This window comes from Staurois parvus, unplaced genomic scaffold (genome assembly GCF_062004578.1).
Source record: "Staurois parvus isolate SC_StPar_1 unplaced genomic scaffold, SC_StPar_1.0 ptg003205l, whole genome shotgun sequence".
Classification (NCBI taxonomy): domain Eukaryota; kingdom Metazoa; phylum Chordata; class Amphibia; order Anura; family Ranidae; genus Staurois; species Staurois parvus.
Genome location: NW_028321001.1, coordinates 83584 through 108746, shown reverse-complemented (window position 1 = coordinate 108746; position 25163 = coordinate 83584). Strand labels below are relative to the sequence as shown.

The window sequence follows — 25163 nt, the reverse complement described above, 5'->3', positions numbered from 1 at the left end:
TTTTGTAATGTTTTTCTTTGTATCATAAAAATATAAAAACAGCAAATGGAAGCGCCCCCCCCCCCCCCTCCCCCCCCGGCAGACCTTTGAAGGGTTAACATGTGCGGGTCGGTTGGCGTGTTGTAATAGTCGTGATGAGGAAATGGCACAACCCTGACATTGCACCAGGTACCCCCCCCCTCCCTGGGAGGACTCCGGGGGGGGGGGGAATCCCGGCTTTGGGAAGGACTCCTCCTTAGTATTGTTACTTGGGGGAGAGGAAAGCGCGGCTTCCTGTCGCAGACTGAGCGCTGAGATATGGGGAGCTCCACCAGCCGCTTCAAGGACCTGCACCCCCCCTTCACCATCAGACTCTGCCACAAGGGGGGGGAGCCGGAGGAGGAGGGGGAGCCGGAGGAACCACCGACCCCCACCGAGAAGGCCAGGTGAGCGCACCTGTTCATTGCCAGCCAATCGGGGGAGAGGGGAGGGGCAGCCATCAATCAGCACAGTTGCCCCTGGCGACAGCTCTGTGCGCCGCCCTCATGTGCGTTCTCTGGGTTTCATTTAAAGGACGCGTCCGTCCGATGCGGGGATTCCATTGGTTGGGTCAGACGTTTCTTCACAGCGTCTTTCATCTCCTCTGTGAGTCTCACTCCTCTCGCTGCATTCATCTCTATGTAACGTTCCTGGAGTCTCACTCCTCTCGCTGCATTCATCTCTATGTAATGTTCCTGGAGTCTCACTCCTCTCGCTGCATTCATCTCCTCTGTACTATTCCTGGAGTCTCACTCCTCTCGCTGCATTCATCTCTATGTAATGTTCCTGGAGTCTCACTCCTCTCGCTGCATTCATCTCTATGTAACGTTCCTGGAGTCTCACTCCTCTCGCTGCATTCATCTCCTCTGTACTATTCCTGGAGTCTCACTCCTCTCGCTGCATTCATCTCTATGTAATGTTCCTGGAGTCTTACTCCTCTCGCTGCATTCATCTCTATGTAACGTTCCTGGAGTCTCACTCCTCTCGCTGCATTCATCTCTATGTAACGTTCCTGGAGTCTCACTCCTCTCGCTGCATTCATCTCTATGTAACGTTCCTGGAGTCTCACTCCTCTCGCTGCATTCATCTCTATGTAACGTTCCTGGAGTCTCACTCCTCTCGCTGCATTCATCTCTATGTAACGTTCCTGGAGTCTCACTCCTCTCGCTGCATTCATCTCCTCTGTGAGTCTCACTCCTCTCGCTGCATTCATCTCCTCTGTGAGTCTCACTCCTCTCGCTGCATTCATCTCCTCTGTGAGTCTCACTCCTCTTGCTGCATTGATGAGCCCCGGGGGGGGGGGGGGGTTGTAGATAATCCATCGATCGCTCTGTATGTCTGTCTATCAGTCTATGTTCAGCGCCTTGAAGAAGTCTCCCCTCCCCCATGTTGTCGTGTGACAACCAGAACCGTCAATGTATTTTATTGGGATTTGGTGTGACGGATCAGGAGTCCCCAAACTGCAACCTGGGGGGCCCAATGTGGCCCTTTGTCTGTTTTTATCTGGCCCTTGGGGCACTATTTTTTCTTCCATTGATACCAACGATAGAACAACATTTCCTCCCACTGACACCAATGAAGGGGGTACATTTCCTCCCTCTGACACCAAGGATGGGGCGCTCTTCCTTCCTCTGACACCAATGATGTGTCACAACTCCCCACTGACACCAACAATGGGGCATTTCCTATTCCAGCTGAAATCAGGACCTACTCCCGATAGCCAAAGTCCGGCCCCCCCTGAAGTCCGGAGGACAGTAAGCCGGCCCCCCTGAAGTCCGGAGGACAGTAAGCCGGCCCCCCTGAAGTCCAGAGGACAGTAAGCCGGCCCCCCTGAAGTCCGGAGGATAGTAAGCCGGCCCCCCTGAAGTCTGGAGGACAGTAAGCCGGCCCCCCCCTGAAGTCCGGAGGACAGTAAGCCGGCCCCCCTGAAGTCCGGAGGATAGTAAGCCGGCCCCCCTGAAGTCCGGAGGACAGTAAGCCGGCCCCTTGTTTATCATGTTTGGGGGCCCCTGTGATGGACCGACACAAAGTGGCACATAATTGTGAAGTGGAAGGACGATGAGAAATGGTTTCCAACATTTGTGACCAATAAATCTGTGAGAAGTGTGGTGGGATTTGTATTCGGCCCCCCGGAGTCAGTACTTTGTAGGACCCCCTTTGGCTGCCATTCCAGCTGCAAGTCTTTTTGGGGATGTCTCTTTGCACATCTAGAGAGGGACATTTCTGCCCGTTCTTCTCTGCAGAATCCCTCAAGCTGTCAGATTGGATGGAGGGCGTCTGGGAACAGCAATTTTCAGGTCTGGCCACAGATCCTCCATTGGATTTGGGTCTGGACTGTGACTGGGCCATTCTAACCCATGAAGATGCTTTGATGGGAACCATTCCATTGTAGGTCTGGCTGGATGTTTCGGGTCGTTGTCCTGCTGGAGGGGGAACCTCCGCCCCGGTCTCAAGTCTTCTGCAGACTCTAACAGGTTTTCTTCTAAGATTGCCCTGTATTTGGCTCCATCCATCTTCCCATCAACTCTGACCAGCTTCCCTGTCCCTGCTGAAGAAAAGCATCCCCACCACATGATGCCACCACCATGTTTCACGGTGGGGATGGTGTGTTCAGGGGGAGGGGCAGTGTTAGTTTTCCTCCACACTTTTAGGCTGTAAAGTCCCATGTTGGTCTCCTCTGACCAGAGCCCCTTCCTCCATGTTTGCTGTCCCCCCCACATGGCTTCTCACAACCTGCAGATGGGACTTCTTATGGCTTTCCTCCAACAATGGCTTCTTCTTGTCACTCTTCCATAAAGACAGATTTGTGGACGACTAATAGTTGTCCTGAGGACAGATTCCCCCCCCTGATCTGTGATCTCTGCAGCTCCTCCAGAGTTCCCATGAGCCTCTTGGCTGCTTCTCTGATGAATGCTCTCCTTGCCGGGCCGGTCAGTTTAGGTGGACGGCCATGTCTTGGTAGGTTGGCAGTTGTGCCGTACTCCTCCCATGTTCGGATGATGGATTGAACACAGCGCTCCGTGAGATGGGCAAAGCTCGGGAGATTGCTTTATAACCTAACCCTGCTTTACACTTCTCCACAACTTTATCCCTGACCTGTCTGGTGTGTTCCTCGGCCTTCATGATGCTGATTGGTCACTAATGTTCTCTAACAAACCTCTGAGGGCTTCACAGAACAGCTGGATTTATGCTGAGATCACATGACACACAGGGGGACGCTATGTACTGATGAGGGGACTTCTGAATGCAATTGGTTCCACTAGATTGTAGTTATCAGAGTAAAGAGGGCTGAATACAAATGCCGCCACACTTCTCACAGATTAATTGGTCACAAATGTTGGAAACCATTTCTCATTTTCCTTCCACTTCACAATTATGTGCCACTTTGTGTCGGTCCATCACATCGGCCCCCAAACGTGATAAACAAGGGGCCGGCTTACTGTGCTTCAGACTTTAGGGGGGCCGGACCGTGGCTATCGGGAGTTAAAAACGTCCCAATGTCAGTGGGAAAAAAATGCCCCATCTTTGGTGTCATTGTTCCATCTCTGTGTATGACCCCACAGGGGGCCCAGTGTTCCATCTCTGTGTATGACCCCACAGGGGGCCCAGTGTTCCTTCTCTGTGTATGACCCCATAGGGGGCCCAGTGTTCCATCTCTGTGTATGACTCCATAGGGGGCCCAGTGTTCCATCTCTGTGTATGACCCCATAGGGGGCCCGGTGTTCCATCTCTGTGTATGACCCCATATGGGGCCCGTTGTTCCATCTCACTGTATGACCCCATATGGGGCCCGTTGTTCCATCTCACTGTATGACCCCATAGGGGCCCGGTGTTCCATCTCTGTGTATGACCCCATAGGGGGCCCAGTGTTCCATCTCTGTGTATGACCCCATAGGGGCCCAGTGTTCCATCTCACTGTATGACCCCATAGGGGGCCCAGTGTTCCATCTCTGTGTATGACCCCATAGGGGCCCAGTGTTCCATCTCTGTGTATGACCCCATAGGGGGCCCGGTGTTCCATCTCTGTGTATGACCCCATAGGGGGCCCAGTGTTCCTTCTCTGTGTATGACCCCATAGGGGGCCCGATGTTCCATCTCTGTGTATGACCCCATAGGGGGCCCAGTGTTCCATCTCTGTGTATGACCCCATAGGGGGCCTAGTGTTCCATCTCTGTGTATGACCCCATGGGGGCCCGGTGTTCCATCTCTGTGTATGACCCCATAGGGGGCCCGGTGTTCCATCTCTGTGTATGACCCCATAGGGGGCCCGGTGTTCCATCTCTGTGTATGACCCCATAGGGGGCCCGGTGTTCCATCTCTGTGTATGACCCCATAGGGGGCCCGGTGTTCCATCTCTGTGTATGACCCCATAGGGGGCCCGGTGTTCCATCTCTGTGTATGACCCCATAGAGGGCCCGGTGTTCCATCTCTGTGTATGACCCCATAGGGGGCCCGGTGTTCCATCTCTGTGTATGACCCCATAGGGGGCCCGGTGTTCCATCTCTGTGTATGACCCCATAGGGGGCCCGGTGTTCCATCTCTGTGTATGACCCCACAGGGGGCCCAGTGTTCCATCTCTCTGTATGACCCCATAGGGGGCCCGGTGTTCCATCTCACTGTATGACCCCACAGGGGGCCCCGTGTTCCATCTCTGTGTATGACCCCATAGGGGGCCCGGTGTTCCATCTCTGTGTATGACCCCATAGGGGGCCCCGTGTTCCATCTCTGTGTATGACCCCATAGGGGGCCCAGTGTTCCATCTCTGTGTATGACCCCATAGGGGGCCCAGTGTTCCATCTCTGTGTATGACCCCATAGGGGGCCCAGTGTTCCATCTCTGTGTATGACCCCATAGGGGGCCCGGTGTTCCATCTCTCTGTATGACCCCATAGGGGGCCCAGTGTTCAAACTCTGTGTATGACCCCATAGGGGGCCCAGTGTTTCATCTCTGTGTATGACCCCATAGGGGGCCCAGTGTTCCATCTCTGTGTATGACCCCATAGGGGGCCCAGTGTTCCATCTCTGTGTATGACCCCATAGGGGGCCCAGTGTTCCATCTCTGTGTATGACCCCATAGGGGCCCAGTGTTCCATCTCTGTGTATGACCCCATAGGGGGCCCGGTGTTCCATCTCTCTGTATGACCCCATAGGGGGCCCGGTGTTCCATCTCTCTGTATGACCCCATAGGGGGCCCGGTGTTCCATCTCTCTGTATGACCCCATAGGGGGCCCAGTGTTCCATCTCTGTGTATGACCCCATAGGGGCCCGGTGTTCCATCTCTGTGTATGACCCCATAGGGGCCCAGTGTTCCATCTCTGTGTATGACCCCATAGGGGTCCCGGTGTTCCATCTCTGTGTATGACCCCATAGGGGGTCCGGTGTTCCATATCTGTGTATGACCCCATAGGGGGCCCGGTGTTCCATCTCTGTGTATGACCCCATAGGGGGCCCGGGATTCCATCTCTGTGTATGGCCCCATAGGGGACCAGGTGTTCCATCTGTGTATGACCCCATAGGGGCCCCGGTGTTCCATCTCTGTGTATGACCCCATAGGGGGCCCGGTGTTCCATCTCTGTGTATGACCCCATAGGGGGCCCAGTGTTCCATCTCTGTGTATGACCCCATAGGGGGCCCGGTGTTCCATCTCTGTGTATGACCCCATAGGGGGCCCGGTGTTCCATCTCTGTGTATGACCCCATAGGGGGCCCGGTGTTCCATCTCTGTGTATGACCCCATAGGGGGCCCGGTGTTCCATCTCTGTGTATGGCCCCATAGGGGACCAGGTGTTCCATCTCTGTGTATGACCCCATAGGGGGCCCGGTGTTCCATCTCTGTGTATGACCCCATAGGGGGCCCGGTGTTCCATCTCTGTGTATGGCCCCATAGGGGACCAGGTGTTCCATCTGTGTATGACCTCATAGGGGGCCCGGGTTTCCATCTCTCTGTGTATGACCCCACAGGGGGCCCGGTGTTCCATCTCTGTGTATGACCCCATAGGGGGCCCGGTGTTCCATCTCTGTGTATGACCCCATAGGGGGCCCGGTGTTCCATCTCTGTGTATGGCCCCATAGGGGGCCCGGTGTTCCATCTCTGTGTATGACCCCATAGGGGGCCCGGTGTTCCATCTCTGTGTATGACCCCATAGGGGGCCCGGTGTTCCATCTCTGTGTATGACCCCATAGGGGGCCCAGTGTTCCATCTCTCGGTGGCTCATCAGATGAAGACCTCCCATGTGGCTCATAAGGCCACTGTTGGTGGATTTTGCTGACAGACCCCAATCCTCCTGTGTGTTCTTCATTGTCTCATTGAATTCCTCAGAACATATCTGATGTGTCGGTATGAGATGTTGGCATGGTTGTAGGAACGTGGTGTGGCTGTGGGAACGTGGCGCAGTTGTAGAAATGTGGCGCGGTTGTAGGAATGTGGCACGGTTGTAGGAACGTGGTGTGGCTGTAGGAACGTGGAGTGGTTCTAGAAATGTGGTGCGGTTGTAGGAACGTGGAGTGGTTGTAGGAACATGGCGTGGTTGTAGGAATGTGGTGTGGTTGTTGGACTGTGGAGTGGTTGTAGGAACGTTGCGTGGTTGTAGGAACGTGGCGTGGTTGTAGGAACGTGGCGTGGTTGTAGGAATGTGGCATGGTTGTAGGAATGTGGCGTGGTTGTAGGAACGTGGCGTGGTTGTAGGAACATGGCACGGTTGTAGGAACGTGGTGCGGTTGTACAAACGTAACGTGGTTGTAGGAACGTGGAATGGTTGTAGGAACGTGGCGCGGTGGTAGGAACGTGGCACGGTTTTAAGAATGTGGCGCAGTTGTAGGAACGTGGAGTAGTTGTAGGAACATTGTGCGGTTGTAGGAACGTGGTGTGGTTGTAGGAACGTGGAGCGGTTGTAGGAACGTGGAGCGGTTGTAGGAACACAGTGCAGTTGTAGGAACGTGGTGTGGTTATTGGAACGTGGCGCGGTTGTAGGAACGTGGCACGATTGTAGGAACGTGGCGCGGTTGTAAGAATGTGGCGCAGTTGTAGGAACGTGGAGTAGTTGTAGGAACGTTGTGCGGTTGTAGGAACGTGGTGCGGTTGTAGGAACGTGGCACGGTTGTAGGAACGTGGAGTGGTTGTAGGAACGTGGTGCGGTTGAAGGAACGTGGTGCGGTTGTAGGAACGTTGAGTGGTTGTAGGAACGTGGCGCGGGTGTAAGAATGTGGCGCAGTTGTAGGAACGTGGAGTAGTTGTAGGAACGTTGTGCGGTTGTAGGAACGTGGAGCGGTTGTAGGAACACAGTGCAGTTGTAGGAACGTGGTGTGGTTGTAGGAACGTGGCGCGGTTGTAGGAACGTGGAGTGGTTGTAGGAACATGGCGTGGTTGTAGGAACGTGGCGTGGTTGTAGGAACGTGGCGCGGTTGTAGGAACGTGGTGCGGTTGTACAAACGTAACGTGGTTGTAGGAACGTGGAATGGTTGTAGGAACGTGGCGCGGTGGTAGGAACGTGGAGTGGTTGTAGGAACGTGGAGTGGTTGTAGGAACGTGGAGTGGTTGTAGGAACGTGGTGCGGTTGTAGGGACGTGGTGCGGTTGTAGGAATGTGGCACGGTTGTAGGAACACAGTGCAGTTGTAGGAACGTTGTGCGGTTGTAGGAACGTGGCGCGGTTGTATGAACGTGGCGCGGTTGTATGAACGTGGCGCGGTTGTATGAACGTGGCGCGGTTGTAGGAACGTGGAGTAGTTGTAGGAACATTGTGCCTAACGTGCCTAACGTGGTTGTAGGAACGTGGAATGGTTGTAGGAACGTGGAGTGGTTGTAGGAACGTGGAGTGGTTGTAGGACCGTGGTGCGGTTGTAGGGACGTGGTGCGGTTGTAGGAACACAGTGCAGTTGTAGGAACGTGGTGCGGTTGTAGGAATGTGGCACGGTTGTAGGAACACAGTGCAGTTGTAGGAACGTGGTGTGGTTGTAGGAACGTGGTGTGGTTGTAGGAACGTGGTGCGGTTGTAGGAACGTGGTGCGGTTGTAGGAACACAGTGCAGTTGTAGGAACGTTGTGCGGTTGTAGGAACGTGGTGCGGTTGTATGAACGTGGCGCGGTTGTATGAACGTGGCGCGGTTGTATGAACGTGGCGCGGTTGTATGAACGTGGAGTAGTTGTAGGAACATTGTGCGGTTGTAGGAACGTGGTGCGGTTGTAGGAACGTGGCGCGGTTGTAGGAACGTGGGGCGGTTGTAGGAACGTGGGGCGGTTGTAGGAACGTGGCGCGGTTGTAGGAACGTGGAGCGGTTGTAGGAACGTGGCGCAGTTGTAGGAACGTGGTGCGGTTGTAGGAACGTGGGGTAGTTGTAGGAACGTGGCGCGGTTGTAGGAACGTGGAGTAGTTGTAGGAACATTGTGCGGTTGTAGGAACGTGGTGCGGTTGTAGGAACGTGGAGCAGTTGTATGAACGTGGAGTAGTTGTAGGAACATTGTGCGGTTGTAGGAACGTGGTGCGGTTGTAGGAACGTGGCGCGGTTGTATGAACGTGGCGCGGTTGTAGGAACGTGGGGCGGTTGTAGGAACGTGGGGCGGTTGTAGGAACGTGGCGCGGTTGTAGGAACGTGGAGTAGTTGTAGGAACGTGGAGTAGTTGTAGGAACGTGGGGTAGTTGTAGGAACGTGGTGCGGTTGTAGGAACGTGGCGCGGTTGTAGGAACGTGGCGCGGTTGTAGGAACGTGGAGCGGTTGTAGGAACGTGGAGCAGTTGTAGGAACGTGGAGCAGTTGTAGGAACGTGGTGCGGTTGTAGGAACGTGGTGCGGTTGTAGGAACGTGGTGCGGTTGTAGGAACGTGGAGTAGTTGTAGGAACGTGGAGTAGTTGTAGGAATGTGGAGTAGTTGTAGGAACGTGGAGTAGTTGTAGGAACGTGGAGTAGTTGTAGGAACGTGGAGTGGTTGTAGGAACATTGTGCGGTTGTAGGAACGTGGAGTGGTTGTAGGAACATTGTGTGGTTGTAGGAACGTGGCGCGGTTGTAGGAACGTGGTGCGGTTGTAGGAACGTGGAGTAGTTGTAGGAACATTGTGCGGTTGTAGGAACGTGGCGCGGTTGTAGGAACGTGGCGCGGTTGTAGGAACGTGGAGTAGTTGTAGGAACATTGTGCGGTTGTAGGAACGTGGCGCGGTTGTAGGAACGTGGTGCGGTTGTAGGAACGTGGCGCGGTTGTAGGAACGTGGTGCGGTTGTAGGAACGTGGCGCGGTTGTAGGAACGTGGTGCGGTTGTAGGAACGTGGCTCAGTTGTAGGAACGTGGCGCGGTTGTAGGAACATGTCCCGGGATTGCTCTGTCCTCATCCTGCAGGATTTTGGGATGGGTTCAGATTGCCATGTTCCTCATTCTGTGGCCAGACAATGATTGGCGCGGTTCCCTACAGCCGCAGGGCGGAGAATATCTCTGCCAGCTTCTCCATCATTAACCCCTTCTGTGGGCTGGAGAGCTCACACCTGGGAAATCTCACCCTATGGTGGCCCCAAACAGCCCGATCCTCACCCGAGGGTCAGCCCTTTGTGTCCCAGCCACGGAAAGAGGACCCGTCATTCTGGATGATTGGCCCCTATGGGGAAAACAGGCCTTAAAGTGCATGTCCACCCCAGACTAGGATGGAGGAGGGGAAGGGTTTGCTGCCGATGAGCAGAGCAGTTCTTGTCCGGTGTGGCCCTCCAGAACCGTAGGGAGGCTCTGGGACCAACGGGCCGGCCACCACAAAAGGCCCATGATGACCTCACTCCTGATCCCGCTTGGGTCTGTCACCCGGTGAGACTGGAGGTTCCATCCTATGTGGGGGTGACAATGGCAGTCGGAGCACAACAGGTGCACCAATGGAGCCACCAATCAGATCAGCCGCCACGGCCACCTCCAGTTGGCTGCAGCTCCAAATCTTGACGGGACCCCAAATGGTGACCTGCTAAGAATGGATATTCGGTCCTCGGGAATGGGGTGCTGCCGGAAAATATCACCGTCCAGCAGTGTGTGGGGTACCCGGTAAATTCACCGCTCGACCCAATCCGGTCTACGTGCTGAACGTGTGAGATGGCCACCACCTTGCACCACTCCACAAGCCACGCCCTCTGACCTCAGGCCACGAATGGTGGAGAGGGTTGTGATGGACCCTTTGGTCTCTGCTGGTGGGCCGGCAACAGCGGCTGGACAGTACCGAGTATCAATCACCCACCTTTGGACTGGGCGGAGACACAGGGGGATGATGTCACAATCTCCACCCCGTCCAATCAGAGAACGTTGACATCCATTCAGAAAATAACCGGTCACGTGCGGAGTGAGCGACCTCCTGCGTTCCCCGAGCAGCGGATCGCCTCTCGTACACACGAGCAGAGCAGACATTCCTCATCTTACGGATTTCATTTTGTACATTTGTTTCGGAATTTGTCTAATTTCGAGGGGTGGGGGGGAGGGGGAGGGTTGTTTATTGAAACTTTCAGGCTTCCCCCCACCAGAACACCTCGTCCCCATGGTGATGAGCACAAGGGTCTCTCACCCACAACCCTGGGGCGGTGGTTGTGGGGGTCTGCAGGCAGGGGGGGCTTATTGGAATCTGGGAGCCCCCTTTAACAAGGTGGACCCCAGATCATGCCATCCCCTTAGGTGAATGAGTATGGGGAACATTGTAGGGGGTACATAGTATGGGGTGTATGGGGTACATGGTAGGGGGTGCATAGTATGGGGTGTATGGGGTACATGGTAGGGGGTGCATAGTATGGGGTACATGGTAGGGGGTGCATAGTATGGGGTGTATGGGGTACATGGTAGGGGGTGCATAGTATGGGGTACATGGTAGGGGGTGCATAGTATGGGGTGTATGGTATGGGGTGTATGGTATGGGGTGCATGGTATGGGGTGTACGGTATGGGGTGTATGGTATGGGGTACATGGTATGGGGTGTACGGTATGGGGTGTATGGTATGGGGTACATGGTATGGGGTACATGGTATGGGGTACATGGTATGGGGTGTACGGTGTGGGGTCTACGGTGTGGGGTGCACGGTGTGGGGTCTACGGTGTGGGGTGTGGGGTGCGCGGTGTGGGGTGCACGGTGTGGGGTGTGGGGTGCGCGGTGTGGGGTGCACGGTGTGGGGTGCGCGGTGTGGGGTGCGCGGTGTGGGGTCTACGGTGTGGGGTGTGCGGTGTGGGGTGCGCAGTGTGGGGTGTACGGTGTGGGGTCTACGGTGTGGGGTGTGCGGTGTGGGGTGCGCGGTGTGGGGTGTACGGTGTGGGGTCTACGGTGTGGGGTGTGCGGTGTGGGGTGTGCGGTGTGGGGTGCGCGGTGTGGGGTGTGCGGTGTGGGGTGTACGGTGTGGGGTCTACGGTGTGGGGTGTACGGTGTGGGGTGTACGGTGTGGGGTGTACGGTGTGGGGTCTACGGTGTGGGGTGTATGGTGTGGGGTGTGCGGTGTGGGGTGCACGGTGTGGGGTGCACGGTGTGGGGTGCGCGGTGTGGGGTGCGCGGTGTGGGGTGTACGGTGTGGGGTGCGCGGTGTGGGGTGTGCGGTGTGGGGTGCGCGGTGTGGGGTGCGCGGTGTGGGGTGTACGGTGTGGGGTCTACGGTGTGGGGTGTACGGTGTGGGGTCTACGGTGTGGGGTGTACGGTGTGGGGTCTACGGTGTGGGGTGTGCGGTGTGGGGTGTGCGGTGTGGGGTGCACGGTGTGGGGTGCGCGGTGTGGGGTGCGCGGTGTGGGGTGCGCGGTGTGGGGTGTGCGGTGTGGGGTGCGCGGTGTGGGGTGTGCGGTGTGGGGTGCGCGGTGTGGGGTGTACGGTGTGGGGTGTACGGTGTGGGGTCTACGGTGTGGGGTGTACGGTGTGGGGTGCGCGGTGTGGGGTGCGCGGTGTGGGGTGTGCGGTGTGGGGTGCGCGGTGTGGGGTGTGCGGTGTGGGGTGCGCGGTGTGGGGTGCGCGGTGTGGGGTGTACGGTGTGGGGTCTACGGTGTGGGGTGTACGGTGTGGGGTCTACGGTGTGGGGTGTACGGTGTGGGGTCTACGGTGTGGGGTGTGCGGTGTGGGGTGTGCGGTGTGGGGTGCACGGTGTGGGGTGCGCGGTGTGGGGTGCGCGGTGTGGGGTGCGCGGTGTGGGGTGCGCGGTGTGGGGTGTGCGGTGTGGGGTGCGCGGTGTGGGGTGTGCGGTGTGGGGTGCGCGGTGTGGGGTGTACGGTGTGGGGTGTACGGTGTGGGGTCTACGGTGTGGGGTGTACGGTGTGGGGTGTGCGGTGTGGGGTGCGCGGTGTGGGGTGTACGGTGTGGGGTGTGCGGTGTGGGGTGCGCGGTGTGGGGTGCGCGGTGTGGGGGGCCCTAGTATGGATGGGGGGGGCCCTGGTATGGATGGGGGGGCCCTAGTATGGATGGGGGGGGGCCCTGGTATGGATGGGGGGGCCCTTGGTATGGATGGGGGGGGCCTTAGTATGGATGGGGGGGCCCTTGGTATGGATGGGGGGGGCCTTAGTATGGATGGGGGGGGCCTCGGTATGGATGGGGGGTGGGGGGTGAAGCTGTATTTTGTATTCTTCCATGCCGGCTGTGATAGGATCTGGATTTAGCTCACGTCCTCCTCTAATGGTGGATCAGGTGTCTCCTTGCAGCTCACAGATAAAGGTCAGAGCCGGCCGGGGCTCACTGGAGGCTGACCGCATGGAGGACGGAGCAGTGAGGATGAGGGGTCAGGATGGGGCGGGGGTCAGGGATCAATACCAGGCCAGGAGACACCGAATACCTGAGAGGGAAGAAAGAATATACCGGAGACACCGGGACAGGAAACATGGAGGAGAGAGGAGAGGAGGACATTGTATATTATAGAGGAGAGGAGAGGAGGACATTGTATATTATAGAGGAGAGGAGGACATTGTATATTATAGAGGAGAGGAGAGGAGGACATTGTATATTATAGAGGAGAGGAGAGGAGGACATTGTATATTATAGAGGAGAGGAGAGGAGGACATTGTATATTATAGAGGAGAGGAGAGGAGGACATTGTATATTATAGAGGAGAGGAGAGGAGGACATTGTATATTATAGAGGAGAGGAGGACATCGTATATTACAGAGGAGAGGAGGACATCGTATATTACAGAGGAGAGGAGGATGGGTGGAGGACCCAATGTGGGGCAGACGGGTTAAGGACCCAATGTTGGTCGGACAGGTGGAGGACCCAAAATAGGGCAAATGGGTGAAGGACTTAATGTGGGGCAGTGGTTGGAGGAACCAACGTGGGTCAGACGGGTGAAGGACCCAACGTGGGTCAGACGGGTGGAGGACCCAACGTGGGTCAGACGGGTGGAGGACCCAACGTGGGTCAGACGGGTGGAGGACCCAACGTGGGTCAGACGGGTGAAGTACCCAACGTGGGGCGGCGGTTGGAGGACCCAACGTGGGGCAGACGGGTGGAGGACCCAACGTGGGGCAGATGGGTGGAGGACTCAACGTGGGGCAGACGGGTGAAGGACCCAACGTGGGTCAGACGGGTGGAGGACCCAACGTGGGTCAGACGGGTGGAGGACCCAACGTGGGTCAGACGGGTGGAGGACCCAACGTGGGTCAGACGGGTGGAGGACCCAACGTGGGTCAGACGGGTGAAGTACCCAACGTGGGGCGGCGGTTGGAGGACCCAACGTGGGGCAGACGGGTGGAGGACCCAACGTGGGGTAGATGGGTGGAGGACTCAACGTGGGGCAGACGGGTGAAGGACCCAACGTGGGGCAGACGGGTTGAGGACCCAACGTGGGGCGGTGGTTGAAGGACCCAACGTGGGGCAGACGGGTGGAGGACCCAACGTGGCGCAGACGGGTGGAGGACCCAACGTGGGGCAGACGGGTGGAGGACCCAACGTGGGGCAGACGGGTGGAGGACCCAACGTGGGGCAGACGGGTGGAGGACCCAACGTGGGGCAGACGGGTGGAGGACCCAACGTGGCGCAGACGGGTGGAGGACCCAACGTGGGGCAGACGGGTGGAGGACCCAACGTGGGGCAGACGGGTGGAGGACCCAACGTGGGGCAGACGGGTGGAGGACCCAACGTGGGGCAGATGGGTGGAGGACCTGGGACACATGTTCTGGGTATTAGGGTCTGGCAATGCATCTGGCTTAGAACTGTGAAAACAACATTTTGGGGCCCCGTAGGCATGTTAGGGGGCGGGGTACATCGTGGTGGAGAGGGTCCATGGATTGGGTAAGTTGTACAGGAGATCCTGGATGGGAAACATGTCTTCCCCGTATTTGAATTATCAGCCAATCAGAGAGCAGTGTGCAGAGAATGGATTATGGTTCCTTTAGGGGGCAGTAGAGGTACATTTGCCTGCAGTCGGGTATATTCCTGACCACACGTGTGTTTGTAGACATCTGAGTGTTGTGTCTGGAGGGGTCTCTGTCCACCCCGGTGGGGGAGACCTGGAGTTCTCTGGACTATAATACCCCTCCTGGAGGGAGACCCGGAGTTCTCTGGACTATCATACCCCTCCTGGAGGGAGACCCGGAGTTCTCTGGACTATCATACCCCTCCTGGAGGGAGACCTGGAGTTCTCTGGGCTATCATACCCCTCCTGGGGGGAGACCCGGAGTTCTCTGGACTATCATACCCCTCCTGGGGGGAGACCCGGAGTTCTCTGGACTATCGTACCCCTCCTGGGGGGAGACCCGGAGTTCTCTGGACTATCGTACCCCTCCTGGGGGGAGACCCCGAGTTCTCTGGACTATCGTACCCCTCCTGGGGGGAGACCCGGAGTTCTCTGGACTATCGTACCCCTCCTGGGGGGAGACCCCGAGTTCTCTGGACTATCGTACCCCTCCTGGGGGGAGACCCCGAGTTCTCTGGACTATCGTACCCCTCCTGGGGGGAGACCCCGAGTTCTCTGGACTATCGTACCCCTCCTGGGGGGAGACCCGGAGTTCTCTGGACTATCATACCCCTCCTGGGGGGAGACCCGGAGTTCTCTGGGCTATCATACCCCTCCTGGGGGGAGACCCGGAGTTCTCTGGACTATCATACTCCTCCTGGGGGAGACCCCGAGTTCTCTGGACTATCATACCCCTCCTGGGGGGAGACCTGGAGTTCTCTGGACTATCATACCCCTCCTGGGGGGAGACTCGGAGTTCTCTGGGCTATCATACCCCTCCTGGGGGGAGACCCGGAGTTCTCTGGACTATCATACCCCTCCTGGAGGGGGACCCCGAGTTCTCTGGACTATCATACCCCTCCTGGGGGAGACACGGAGTTCTCTGGACTATCATACCCCTCCTGGGGGGAGACCCCGAGTTCTCTGGACTATCATACCCCTCCTGGGGGGAGACCCGGAGTTCTCTGGACTATCATACCCCTCCTGGGGGGAGACTCGGAGTTCTCTGGGCTATCATACCCCTCCTGGGGGGAGACCCCGAGTTCTCTGGACTATCATACCCCTCCTGGGGGGAGACCCCGAGTTCTCTGGACTATCATACCCCTCCTGGGGGGAGACCCGGAGTTCTCTGGACTATCATACCCCTCCTGGAGGGAGACCCCGAGTTCTCTGGACTATCATATCCCTCCTGGGGGGAGACCCCGAGTTCTCTGGACTATCATACCCCTCCTGGAGGGAGACCCCGAGTTCTCTGGACTATCATACCCCTCCTGGAGGGAGACCCCGAGTTCTCTGGACTATCATACCCCTCCTGGGGGGAGACCCGGAGTTCTCTGGACTATCATACCCCTCCTGGAGGGAGACCCCGAGTTCTCTGGACTATCATACCCCTCCTGGGGGGAGACCCTGAGTTCTCTGGACTATCATACCCCTCCTGGAGGGAGACCCGGAGTTCTCTGAGCTATCATACCCCTCCTGGGGGGAGACCCCGAGTTCTCTGGACTATCATACCCCTCCTGGGGGGGGACCCGGAGTTCTCTGGACTATCATACCCCTCCTGGGGGGAGACCCCGAGTTCTCTGGACTATCATACCCCTCCTGGGGGGGGACCCGGAGTTCTCTGGACTATCATACCCCTCCTGGGGGGAGACACGGAGATCGCTGGACTATCATACCCCTCCTGGGGGGAGACTCGGAGTTCTCTGGACTATCATACCCCTCCTGGGGGGAGACCCCGAGTTCTCTGGACTATCATACCCCTCCTGGGGGGAGACCCTGAGTTCTCTGGACTATCATACCCCTCCTGGGGGGAGACCCTGAGTTCTCTGGGCTATCATACCCCTCCTGGGGGGAGACCCGGAGTTCTCTGGACTATCATACCCCTCCTGGGGGGAGACCCCGAGTTCTCTGGACTATCATACCCCTCCTGGGGGGAGACCCCGGAGTTCTCTGAGCTATCATACCCCTCCTGGAGGGGGACCCCGAGTTCTCTGGACTATCATACCCCTCCTGGGGGGAGACCCGGAGTTCTCTGGACTATCATACCCCTCCTGGAGGGAGACCCAGAGTTCTCTGGACTATCATACCCCTCCTGGGGGGAGACCCAGAGTTCTCTGGACTATCATACCCCTCCTGGGGGGGGACACGGAGATCGGTGGACTATCATACCTCTCCTGGGGGGAGACCCGGAGTTCTCTGGACTATCATACCCCTCCTGGGGGGGAGACCCGGAGTACTCTGGACTATCATACCCCTCCTGGGGGGAGACCCCGAGTTCTCTGGACTATCATACCCCTCCTGGGGGGAGACCCGGAGTTCCCTGGACTATCATACCCCTCCTGGGGGGAGACCCTGAGTTCTCTGGACTATCATACCCCTCCTGGGGGGAGACCCCGAGTCCTCTGGACTATCATACCCCTCCTGGGGGGAGACCCCGAGTTCTCTGGACTATCATACCCCTCCTGGAGGGAGACCCCGAGTTCTCTGGACTATAATACCCCTCCTGGGGGGAAAATCCCAGACGGTGTACATTGTATTACAGAGTATTAATGGACGGTATACATCCTGTGCTGGGAGGTTTTTATAGACTGTGTAAGTTTTTAGATCAGGTAAATGATGGAATGGTACATTGGGGATGGGGGGTGTTGGATGGAATGGTACATTGGGGATGGGGGGTGTTGGATGGAATGGTACATTGGGGATGGGGGGTGTTGGATGGAATGGTACATTGGGGATGGGGGGTATAGGATGGAATGGTACATTGGGGATGGGGGGTGTTGGATGGAATGGTACATTGGGGTGGGGGGGTAAAGGATGGAATGGTACATTGGGGATGGGGGGTATAGGATGGAATGGTACATTGGGGATGGGGGGTATAGGATGGAATGGTACATTGGGGATGGGGGGTATAGGATGGAATGGTACATTGGGGAATGGGGGTATAGGATGGAATGGTACATTGGGGATGGGGGGTAAAGGATGGAATGGTACATTGGGGGCGGGGGGTATAGGATGGAATGGTACATTGGGGATGGGGGGTATAGGATGGAATGGTACGTTGGGGTGGGGGGGTATAGGATGGAATGGTACATTGGGGATGGGGGGTGTTGGATGGAATGGTACATTGGGGATGGGGGGTATAGGATGGAATGGTATATTGGGGGCGGGGGGTATAGGATGGAATGGTACATTGGGGTGGGGGGGGTATAGGATGGAATTGTACATTGGGGATGGGGGGTATAGGATGGAATGGTAGTTTGGGGATGGGGGGTGTTGGATGGAATGGTACATTGGGGATGGGGGGTATAGGATGGAATGGTACATTGGGGATGGGGGGTGTTGGATGGAATGGTACATTGGGGATGGGGGGTATAGGATGGAATGGTACATTGGGAATGGGGGGTATAGGATGGAATGGTAGTTTGGGGATGGGGGGTGTTGGATGGAATGGTACATTGGGGATGGGGGGTATAGGATGGAATGGTACATTGGGGATGGGGGGTATAGGATGGAATGGTACATTGGGGATGGGGGGTATAGGATGGAATGGTACATTGGGGATGGAGGGTGTTGGATGGAATGGTACATTGGGGATAGGGGGTATAGAATGGAATGGTACATTGGGGATGGGGGGTATAGGATGGAATGGTACATTGGGGATGGGGGGTGTTGGATGGAATGGTACATTGGGGATGGGGGGTATAGGATGGAATGGTACATTGGGGATGGGGGGTATAGGATGGAATGGTACATTGGGGATGGGGGGTATAGGATGGAATGGTACATTGGGGATGGGGGGTATAGGATGGAATGGTACATTGGGGATGGGGGGGTATAGGATGGAATGGTACATTGGGGATGGAGGGTGTTGGATGGAATGGTACATTGGGGATGGGGGGTGTTGGATGGAATGGTACATTGGGGATGGGGGGTGTTGGATGGTACATTGGGGATGGGGGGTGTTGGATGGAATGGTACGGTGGATGGTGGTCTTCAGTGGTTTGGTCCTTGTCTCAGGTAGCACACTAGGAGTCGTGTCCAGTGAGGATGGACCGGGGGGGTCTCCACCTTCATCTCTTCCCCTCATCCAGGTGACATTCAATCAGTCGGCTCCCAGCCATGATGACCACACCCCAGCTGGAAGTGAGGTATTCGCATTATTACTTCCATAGTTAAGTGCAGGGAATTCTGGGTAGTCTGTGCTGGAATCTGCCCCCCTCCTGAGTGCTCCCTGACCTCTACAGACTCTCCAGGACTCCATGTTCTCTGATATTGATGCCCATGGATCCATCATCTAGAACAGCCCTTCCACTTGTACGATGTTCTGTGTGGGTGGGTCATGTGTTCTATAAGGGTGTGGCCATTGGATAGAACTCTTATATCAGCCAATCCTGACATTTGTTGCAATGCTCCGCCTCCTCACTGGCTGCTCGGGGGAGGGCAGATACACCCAGAGATTCAGTGCTAGGAGGAAGGGGCGGGCGGCTGTGTGAGGATTCTCATTGTATGAACATGGCGGCCTCCACGAACCACCGATATTAGTCCATGTGATAGAGAGGAGCCAATCAGTGTCTTTCCCTGACCTCACTGCTCCCGCCTTGGAGGTACACCTGATTGCTATTGGTAACTGGGCCCCCCCCCCCCATCACTAAGTGCTCATGGTCCTGCACAGAGGAGAGGACACATTTCCCTGGCCGGGGACCTCGGTCTGTCCTCATTCTGCCAGGACCCCCATTGTACTCCTCAGGAAGAGTGACTGATGTGATTCGATGACTAGGCCTCTCTGTGTTCAGCCTCCATGCAGACTGCGTCATCTCCATCCTCCAAGCATGAGATGTACAAACAACGGATGACATTTCCAGGACCAGAGTCAGTTGTCACCAGGGCCTGGAAATGGGACAAGGTGGGGGAGGGGAGCTGCCTCTGTAATCATCTTCACTCCTGAACATGGGCAAAAAACAACCCCATGGAGTGATCACCCCAAATCTATGTACACGATGGTGAGGGGTGCAAGGACCCAGAGGACTAACCCCCCCCATCCATCCTCTATTGTCCCCAATTACCCCCCCCGTCCCTCTATTATACCCCGATCCCCCCTCCGTCCCTCTATTATACCCAAATGCCCCCTCCGTCCCTCTATTATACCCCCGATCCCCCCTCCGTCCCCTCTATTATACCCCCATCCCCCCCTCCGTCCCTCTATTATACCCCCATCCCCCCCTCCGTCCCTCTATTATACCCCGATCCCCCCTCCGTCCCTCTATTACACCCCGATCCCCCCTCCGTCCCCTCTATTATACCCCCATCCCCCCCTCCGTCCCTCTATTATACCCCAATCCCCCCTCCGTCCCTCTATTATACCCCCATCCCCCCTCCGTCCCTCTATTATACCCCCATCCCCCCCTCCGTCCCTCTATTATACCCCCATCCCCCCTCCGTCCCTCTATTATACCCCGATCCCCCCTCCGTCCCTCTATTACACCCCGATCCCCCCTCCGTCCCCTCTATTATACCCCGATCCCCCCTCCGTCCCTCTATTATACCCCGATCCCCCCTCCGTCCCCTCTATTATACCCCCATCCCCCCCTCCGTCCCTCTATTATACCCCCATCCCCCCTCCGTCCCTCTATTATACCCCAATCCCCCCTCCGTCCCTCTATTACACCCCAATGCCCCCTCCGTCCCTCTATTATACCCCGATCCCCCCTCCGTCCCTCTATCATACCCTTATCCCCCCTCCGTCCCTCTATCATACCCCCATCCCCCCTCTGTCCCTCTATTATACCCCGATCCCCCCTCCGTCCCTCTATTATACCCCCATCCCCCCTCCGTCCCTCTATTATACCCCGATCCCCCCTCCGTCCCTCTATTATACCCCCATCCCCCCTCCGTCCCTCTATTATACCCCGATCCCCCCTCCTTCCCTCTATTATACCCCCATCCCCCCTCCGTCCCTCTATTATACCCCGATCCCCCCCTCCGCCCCTCTATTACACCCCCATCCCCCCTCCGTCCCTCTATTATACCCCAATCCCCCCTCCGTCCCTCTATTATACCCCAATACTCCCTCCGCCCCTCTATTATACCCCCATCCCCCCTCCGTCCCTCTATTATACCCCCATCCCCCCTCCGTCCCTCTATTACACCCCGATCCCCCCTCCGTCCCTCTATTATACCCCGATCCCCCCTCCGTCCCTCTATTATACCCCCCGATCCCCCCTCCGTCCCTCTATTATACCCCCATCCCCCCTCCGTCCCTCTATTATACCCCGATCCCCCCTCCGTCCCTCTATTATACCCCCATCCCCCCTCCGTCCCTCTATTATACCCCGATCCCCCCTCCGTCCCTCTATTATACCCCCATCCTCCCTCCGTCCCTCTATTATACCCCGATCCCCCCTCCGTCCCTCTATTATACCCCGATCCCCCCTCCGTTCCTCTATTATACCCCGATCCCCCCTCCGTCCCTCTATTATACCCCGATCCCCCCTCCGTCCCTCTATTATACCCCCATCCCCCCTCCGTCCCTCTATTATACCCCGATCCCCCCTCCGTCCCTCTATTATACCCCGATCCCCCCTCCGTCCCTCTATTATACCCCGATCCCCCCTCCCTTCCTCTATTATACCCCCCATCCCCCCTCCGTCCCTCTATAATACCCCCATCCCCACTCCATCCCTCTATTATACCCCGATCCCCCCTCCGTCCCTCTATTATACCCCCATCCCCCCTCCGTCCCTCTATTATACCCCCATCCCCCCTAGTTTATCAGCTGGTATTGGCAGTGGTAGACCATGCATGAGATGTGGTCACTCAGGAACAGTCCATGAAGGTACTACATACCCAGTTTCAGTGCAGGAGAGCTTTGCACAAGTCAGTGGCAGAAAACAAAACCTCTGTTGTCTGAGCTCCTCCACACCTCTGGGCTCCTCCACACCTCTGGGCTCCTCCACACCTCTTGGCTCCCCCACAGCTCTGGGCTCCTCCACACCTCTTGGCTCCCCCACACCTTTGGGCTCCTCCACATCTCTTGGCTCCCCCACACCTCTTGGCTCCCCCACACCCCTTGGCTCCCCCATACCTCTGGGCTCCCCTACACCTTTGGGCCCCTCCACACCTCTTGGCTCCCCTACACCTCTGGGCTCCTCCACACCTCTGGGCTCCTCTACAGCTCTGGGCTCCTCCACACCTCTGGGCTCCTCCACACCTCTTGGCTCCCCCACAGCTCTGGGCTCCTCCACACCTCTTGGCTCCCCCACACCTTTGGGCTCCTCCACATCTCTTGGCTCCCCCACACCTCTTGGCTCCCCCACACCCCTTGGCTCCCCCATACCTCTGGGCTCCCCTACACCTTTGGGCCCCTCCACACCTCTTGGCTCCCCTACACCTCTGGGCTCCTCCACACCTCTGGGCTCCTCTACAGCTCTGGGCTCCTCCACACCTCTTGGCTCCCCCACACCCCTTGGCTCCCCCACACCTCTGGGCTCCTCCACACCTCTGGGCTCCTCCACATCTCTTGGTTCCCCCACACCTCTTGGCTCCCCCACACCTCTTTGCTCCCCCACACCTCTGATCTCCTCCACACCTCTGGGTTCCAGGACCCAGAACAGAACGTATTCAAATCTGAGAAAAGCCCATGTGTGAGAAGGTGACATATATACACCGTCCAGCACCCCGCCAGCCAATGCCTCACTCTATATAGTTTTGTCTAGAGGGATGGGATTGCTGATATTCCTCCCGTCGGCCATTTTTCTACTTTGTGGAATGGTGTGAGTTGGCGAAGATGAATTCTGATTGGCTGAAATTAGTTCGTTGCCAAATACCCCCCATTGTGTCTTGTAGCAGCCAAACCGACGGAACTCAGAACCAGAAATGTCTGCGGGTCAGGAACTGGGAGAACCGGACGCTGGCATACGACACGCTGAACGTCCAGGCGGAGCAGGTGAGACCGGCTTTTCTCAGAGGATGGACGGGCCAACTACAGCACCATACCCTGTGTTCTTCATTGGGGACACAGCCGTCCCCCACAATCTGACCCGAGATGTAGAACCATAGAAATCTCCAGACTTTTCCAGGGACAGCTCTGGGAAAACCCAGGACTGTCCCTTGGAGATTTACTAAAAAAACTCAACGAGAGAGGTATTGGCCCCTCAGGAGCACATGAGATCCCAGCATCATCATTCACTACATTGGCTGGCTATGGTCACATGACATCATCACATTGCCAGTGTAGCTCTCACCCCCTAAAGGGCCCACTCTTCAGGTCCCAAGGTCCTTTCCCCAGTCGATGCTCCAGCAGCCAGGTGCACAGTCACTTTTCAGGCTCAGTATACAGTCTAGGGGTGTCTTTTTGATGCCTCATTACAACTTGGATGGGTGCGGGGTCACTGCGGGGTACTGGGCTGAGCTGCACAGGGACCCCTTAGGAAGTGTCCACTCTTCAAGCACAGGCTGACTCTGATGCAAAAGGGATAACAGCAGCACACAGTCCCTGTGTTCTCACACCCCGGTCTGATGTCCTTGGGAATGGCATCCCTCCTTCCAATATACGCCAGACATATCTCCTGTGAATTCTCCAGACCAGATCCCACAAAGGAAATCCGCCTGAAAAATCAGCAGAATAGGCCCCCTAGCCAGCACATCTAGGACCCCGATGAGCAATGAAGAAGTGAAGCTGCTCTGCCCTTCAGGATCTTCTCCTCCTGGGCTAGAACCCTTCTGCTCCAGGCCTCAAGCTATTTGTGCACTCCCTAGCCACCTACTGGCCACTCTTCCCCGGTGATTGGCTTGAACCACATAACTATTCATCCCGCTTTTGACTCTCCCAGCCCACTACTTTCTAGAATCCTCCACATGGCAGGTGGAAGCAGGCAAACCTGCAACCAGTGAGATCAAGAATGGCCCAAAATAATCAAAAGCTGCTCAACTGATCACAGTAGAGCTAAATGTAACGGAACCGACCCAGACTGCGCTTGGGTACTTCCGTTAGACTCCCGCTTCCCCGTCCGAACACAGATCCCCGGACACCACCGCTGACCATTCAAGACTAGACACCACCGCTGACCATTCAAGACTAGACACCACCGCTGACCATTCAAGACTAGACACCACCGCTGACCATTCAAGACTAGACACCACCGCTGACCATTCAAGACTAGAGGACACCACCGCTGACCATTCAAGACTAGAGGACACCACCGCTGACCATTCAAGACTAGACACCACCGCTGACCATTCAAGACTAGACACCACCGCTGACCATTCAAGACTAGAGGACACCACCGCTGACCATTCAAGACTAGACACCACCGCTGACCATTCAAGACTAGACACCACCGCTGACCATTCAAGACTAGAGGACACCAGTCTTGAAGTAAACCAGGAGGTAGACTAGTTTATTTGAACACAGATACAAGATATATACACTCAGAGGACAACCCCCCCTCCCTGCATAATGACACAGGGCGGGGCAATCCCCCCTCCCTGCATAATGACACAGGGCGGGGCAATCCCCCCTCCCTGCATAATGACACAGGGCGGGGCAATCTACATTTAGTAACAAGAGACACACCAGCAGACAGTCCCATCAGGAGGAAGGGCTGCTGGAGACACCCCCCACCAAGCCAATACACATAAACACATACATCCAGGGGCGAACTGACCATTTGGAAACTCGGGCACTGCCCGAGGGCCCGGGGTCAGTAGTTAAATGGTCTTAAAGCTCTGCAAATGCCTCGCAACCGCGTCGCAAACGCCTGCCAGGCGTTTGTGGAGTGGCACCATAGACTTGAATGGGAGCCTTCAACTCCTCCTGACTCGACACGAGCAGGGGCGGACTGACCATTTGGAAACTCGGGCACTGCCCGAGGGCCTGGGGTCGGTAGGGGGCCCAATGAGATGCCTGGTACCTTTTTCATAGGCTTTTTTGAGTTTGGGCAAGGACACAGGGGCCCCATGATCCCCTATTGCCTGGGGGCCCCATGAGTTGTCAGTCCACCCCTGCATACATCCCATAATGGTTTGCTCCCAAGCAAGACACACAATAGAACAATGGGATACAACCACATGACACCAAACAATCCACAACCCCCCCCAATATTAGGACAGATCACCCTGTACCCCTAACAGGCACAGGGGGACTTACACATAGGAGGGATATGGGGAGCTGAGACAGGGGTCTCCCCACCTCTCCAAAGTGAGCTGTGTTCCATGGCCCCCCACCCAAAGTGAGCTGTGTTCCATGGGCCCCCCACCCAAAGTCACTCCCGTCCAGGGGTGGACTGACAACACATGGGGCCCCCGGGCAATAGGGGATCATGGGGCCCCTGTGTCAGTCCGCCCCTGCTCCCATCACACTAAAGAACCAAATTTACCAAGCCTAACTAGGAGGGTGCTACACCAGCTTTTCCTACGTGGACTATGTTGAAGATGACATTTTGGATTTGTAATCCGTTTCTTCTAGGATGTGGCCTGTACCAGAGCCCGATGTCTGGGCTCCAACATGTTTCCATCTCAGATGATGTGTCCTCATGCACAAGAACCAAAAAGTCCAGAAGAGATTCTTCCCAAGGCCAAAGACTTCATCAACCAGTACTACAGCTCCATCAAAAGGTGACTGCATGTTCATTCTCCTCTCAGCTTTTTGGACTTCAGAAGTTATTTCAGCTTTGGGTAGATGTTAGAAGAAACCATTGCTGACCTCTAGTGATCAGCATCTACAGCATCAGCGAGACTAGACAGCATAGGTACCTTCATGCTTGGGATCTACCACCAATGTCCACCTAAACATACAACT

At 56.6% G+C, this 25163-nt stretch overlaps 1 protein-coding gene across 1 annotated transcript in view; it reads left to right on the top strand.

Annotated features, from left to right (window-relative positions):
• Window positions 1-282: 282 nt before the first annotated feature.
• The window catches only part of LOC149428483 (nitric oxide synthase 3-like), an 88049-nt gene continuing 63168 nt past the window's right edge, over window positions 283-25163 (top strand). Inside the window, 3 exon segments of the mRNA XM_089667350.1 lie at window positions 283-425; window positions 22211-22310; window positions 24831-24979. Of these exon segments, the coding sequence (XP_089523476.1) occupies window positions 298-425; window positions 22211-22310; window positions 24831-24979 (377 nt within the window). The 5' untranslated portion in view covers window positions 283-297.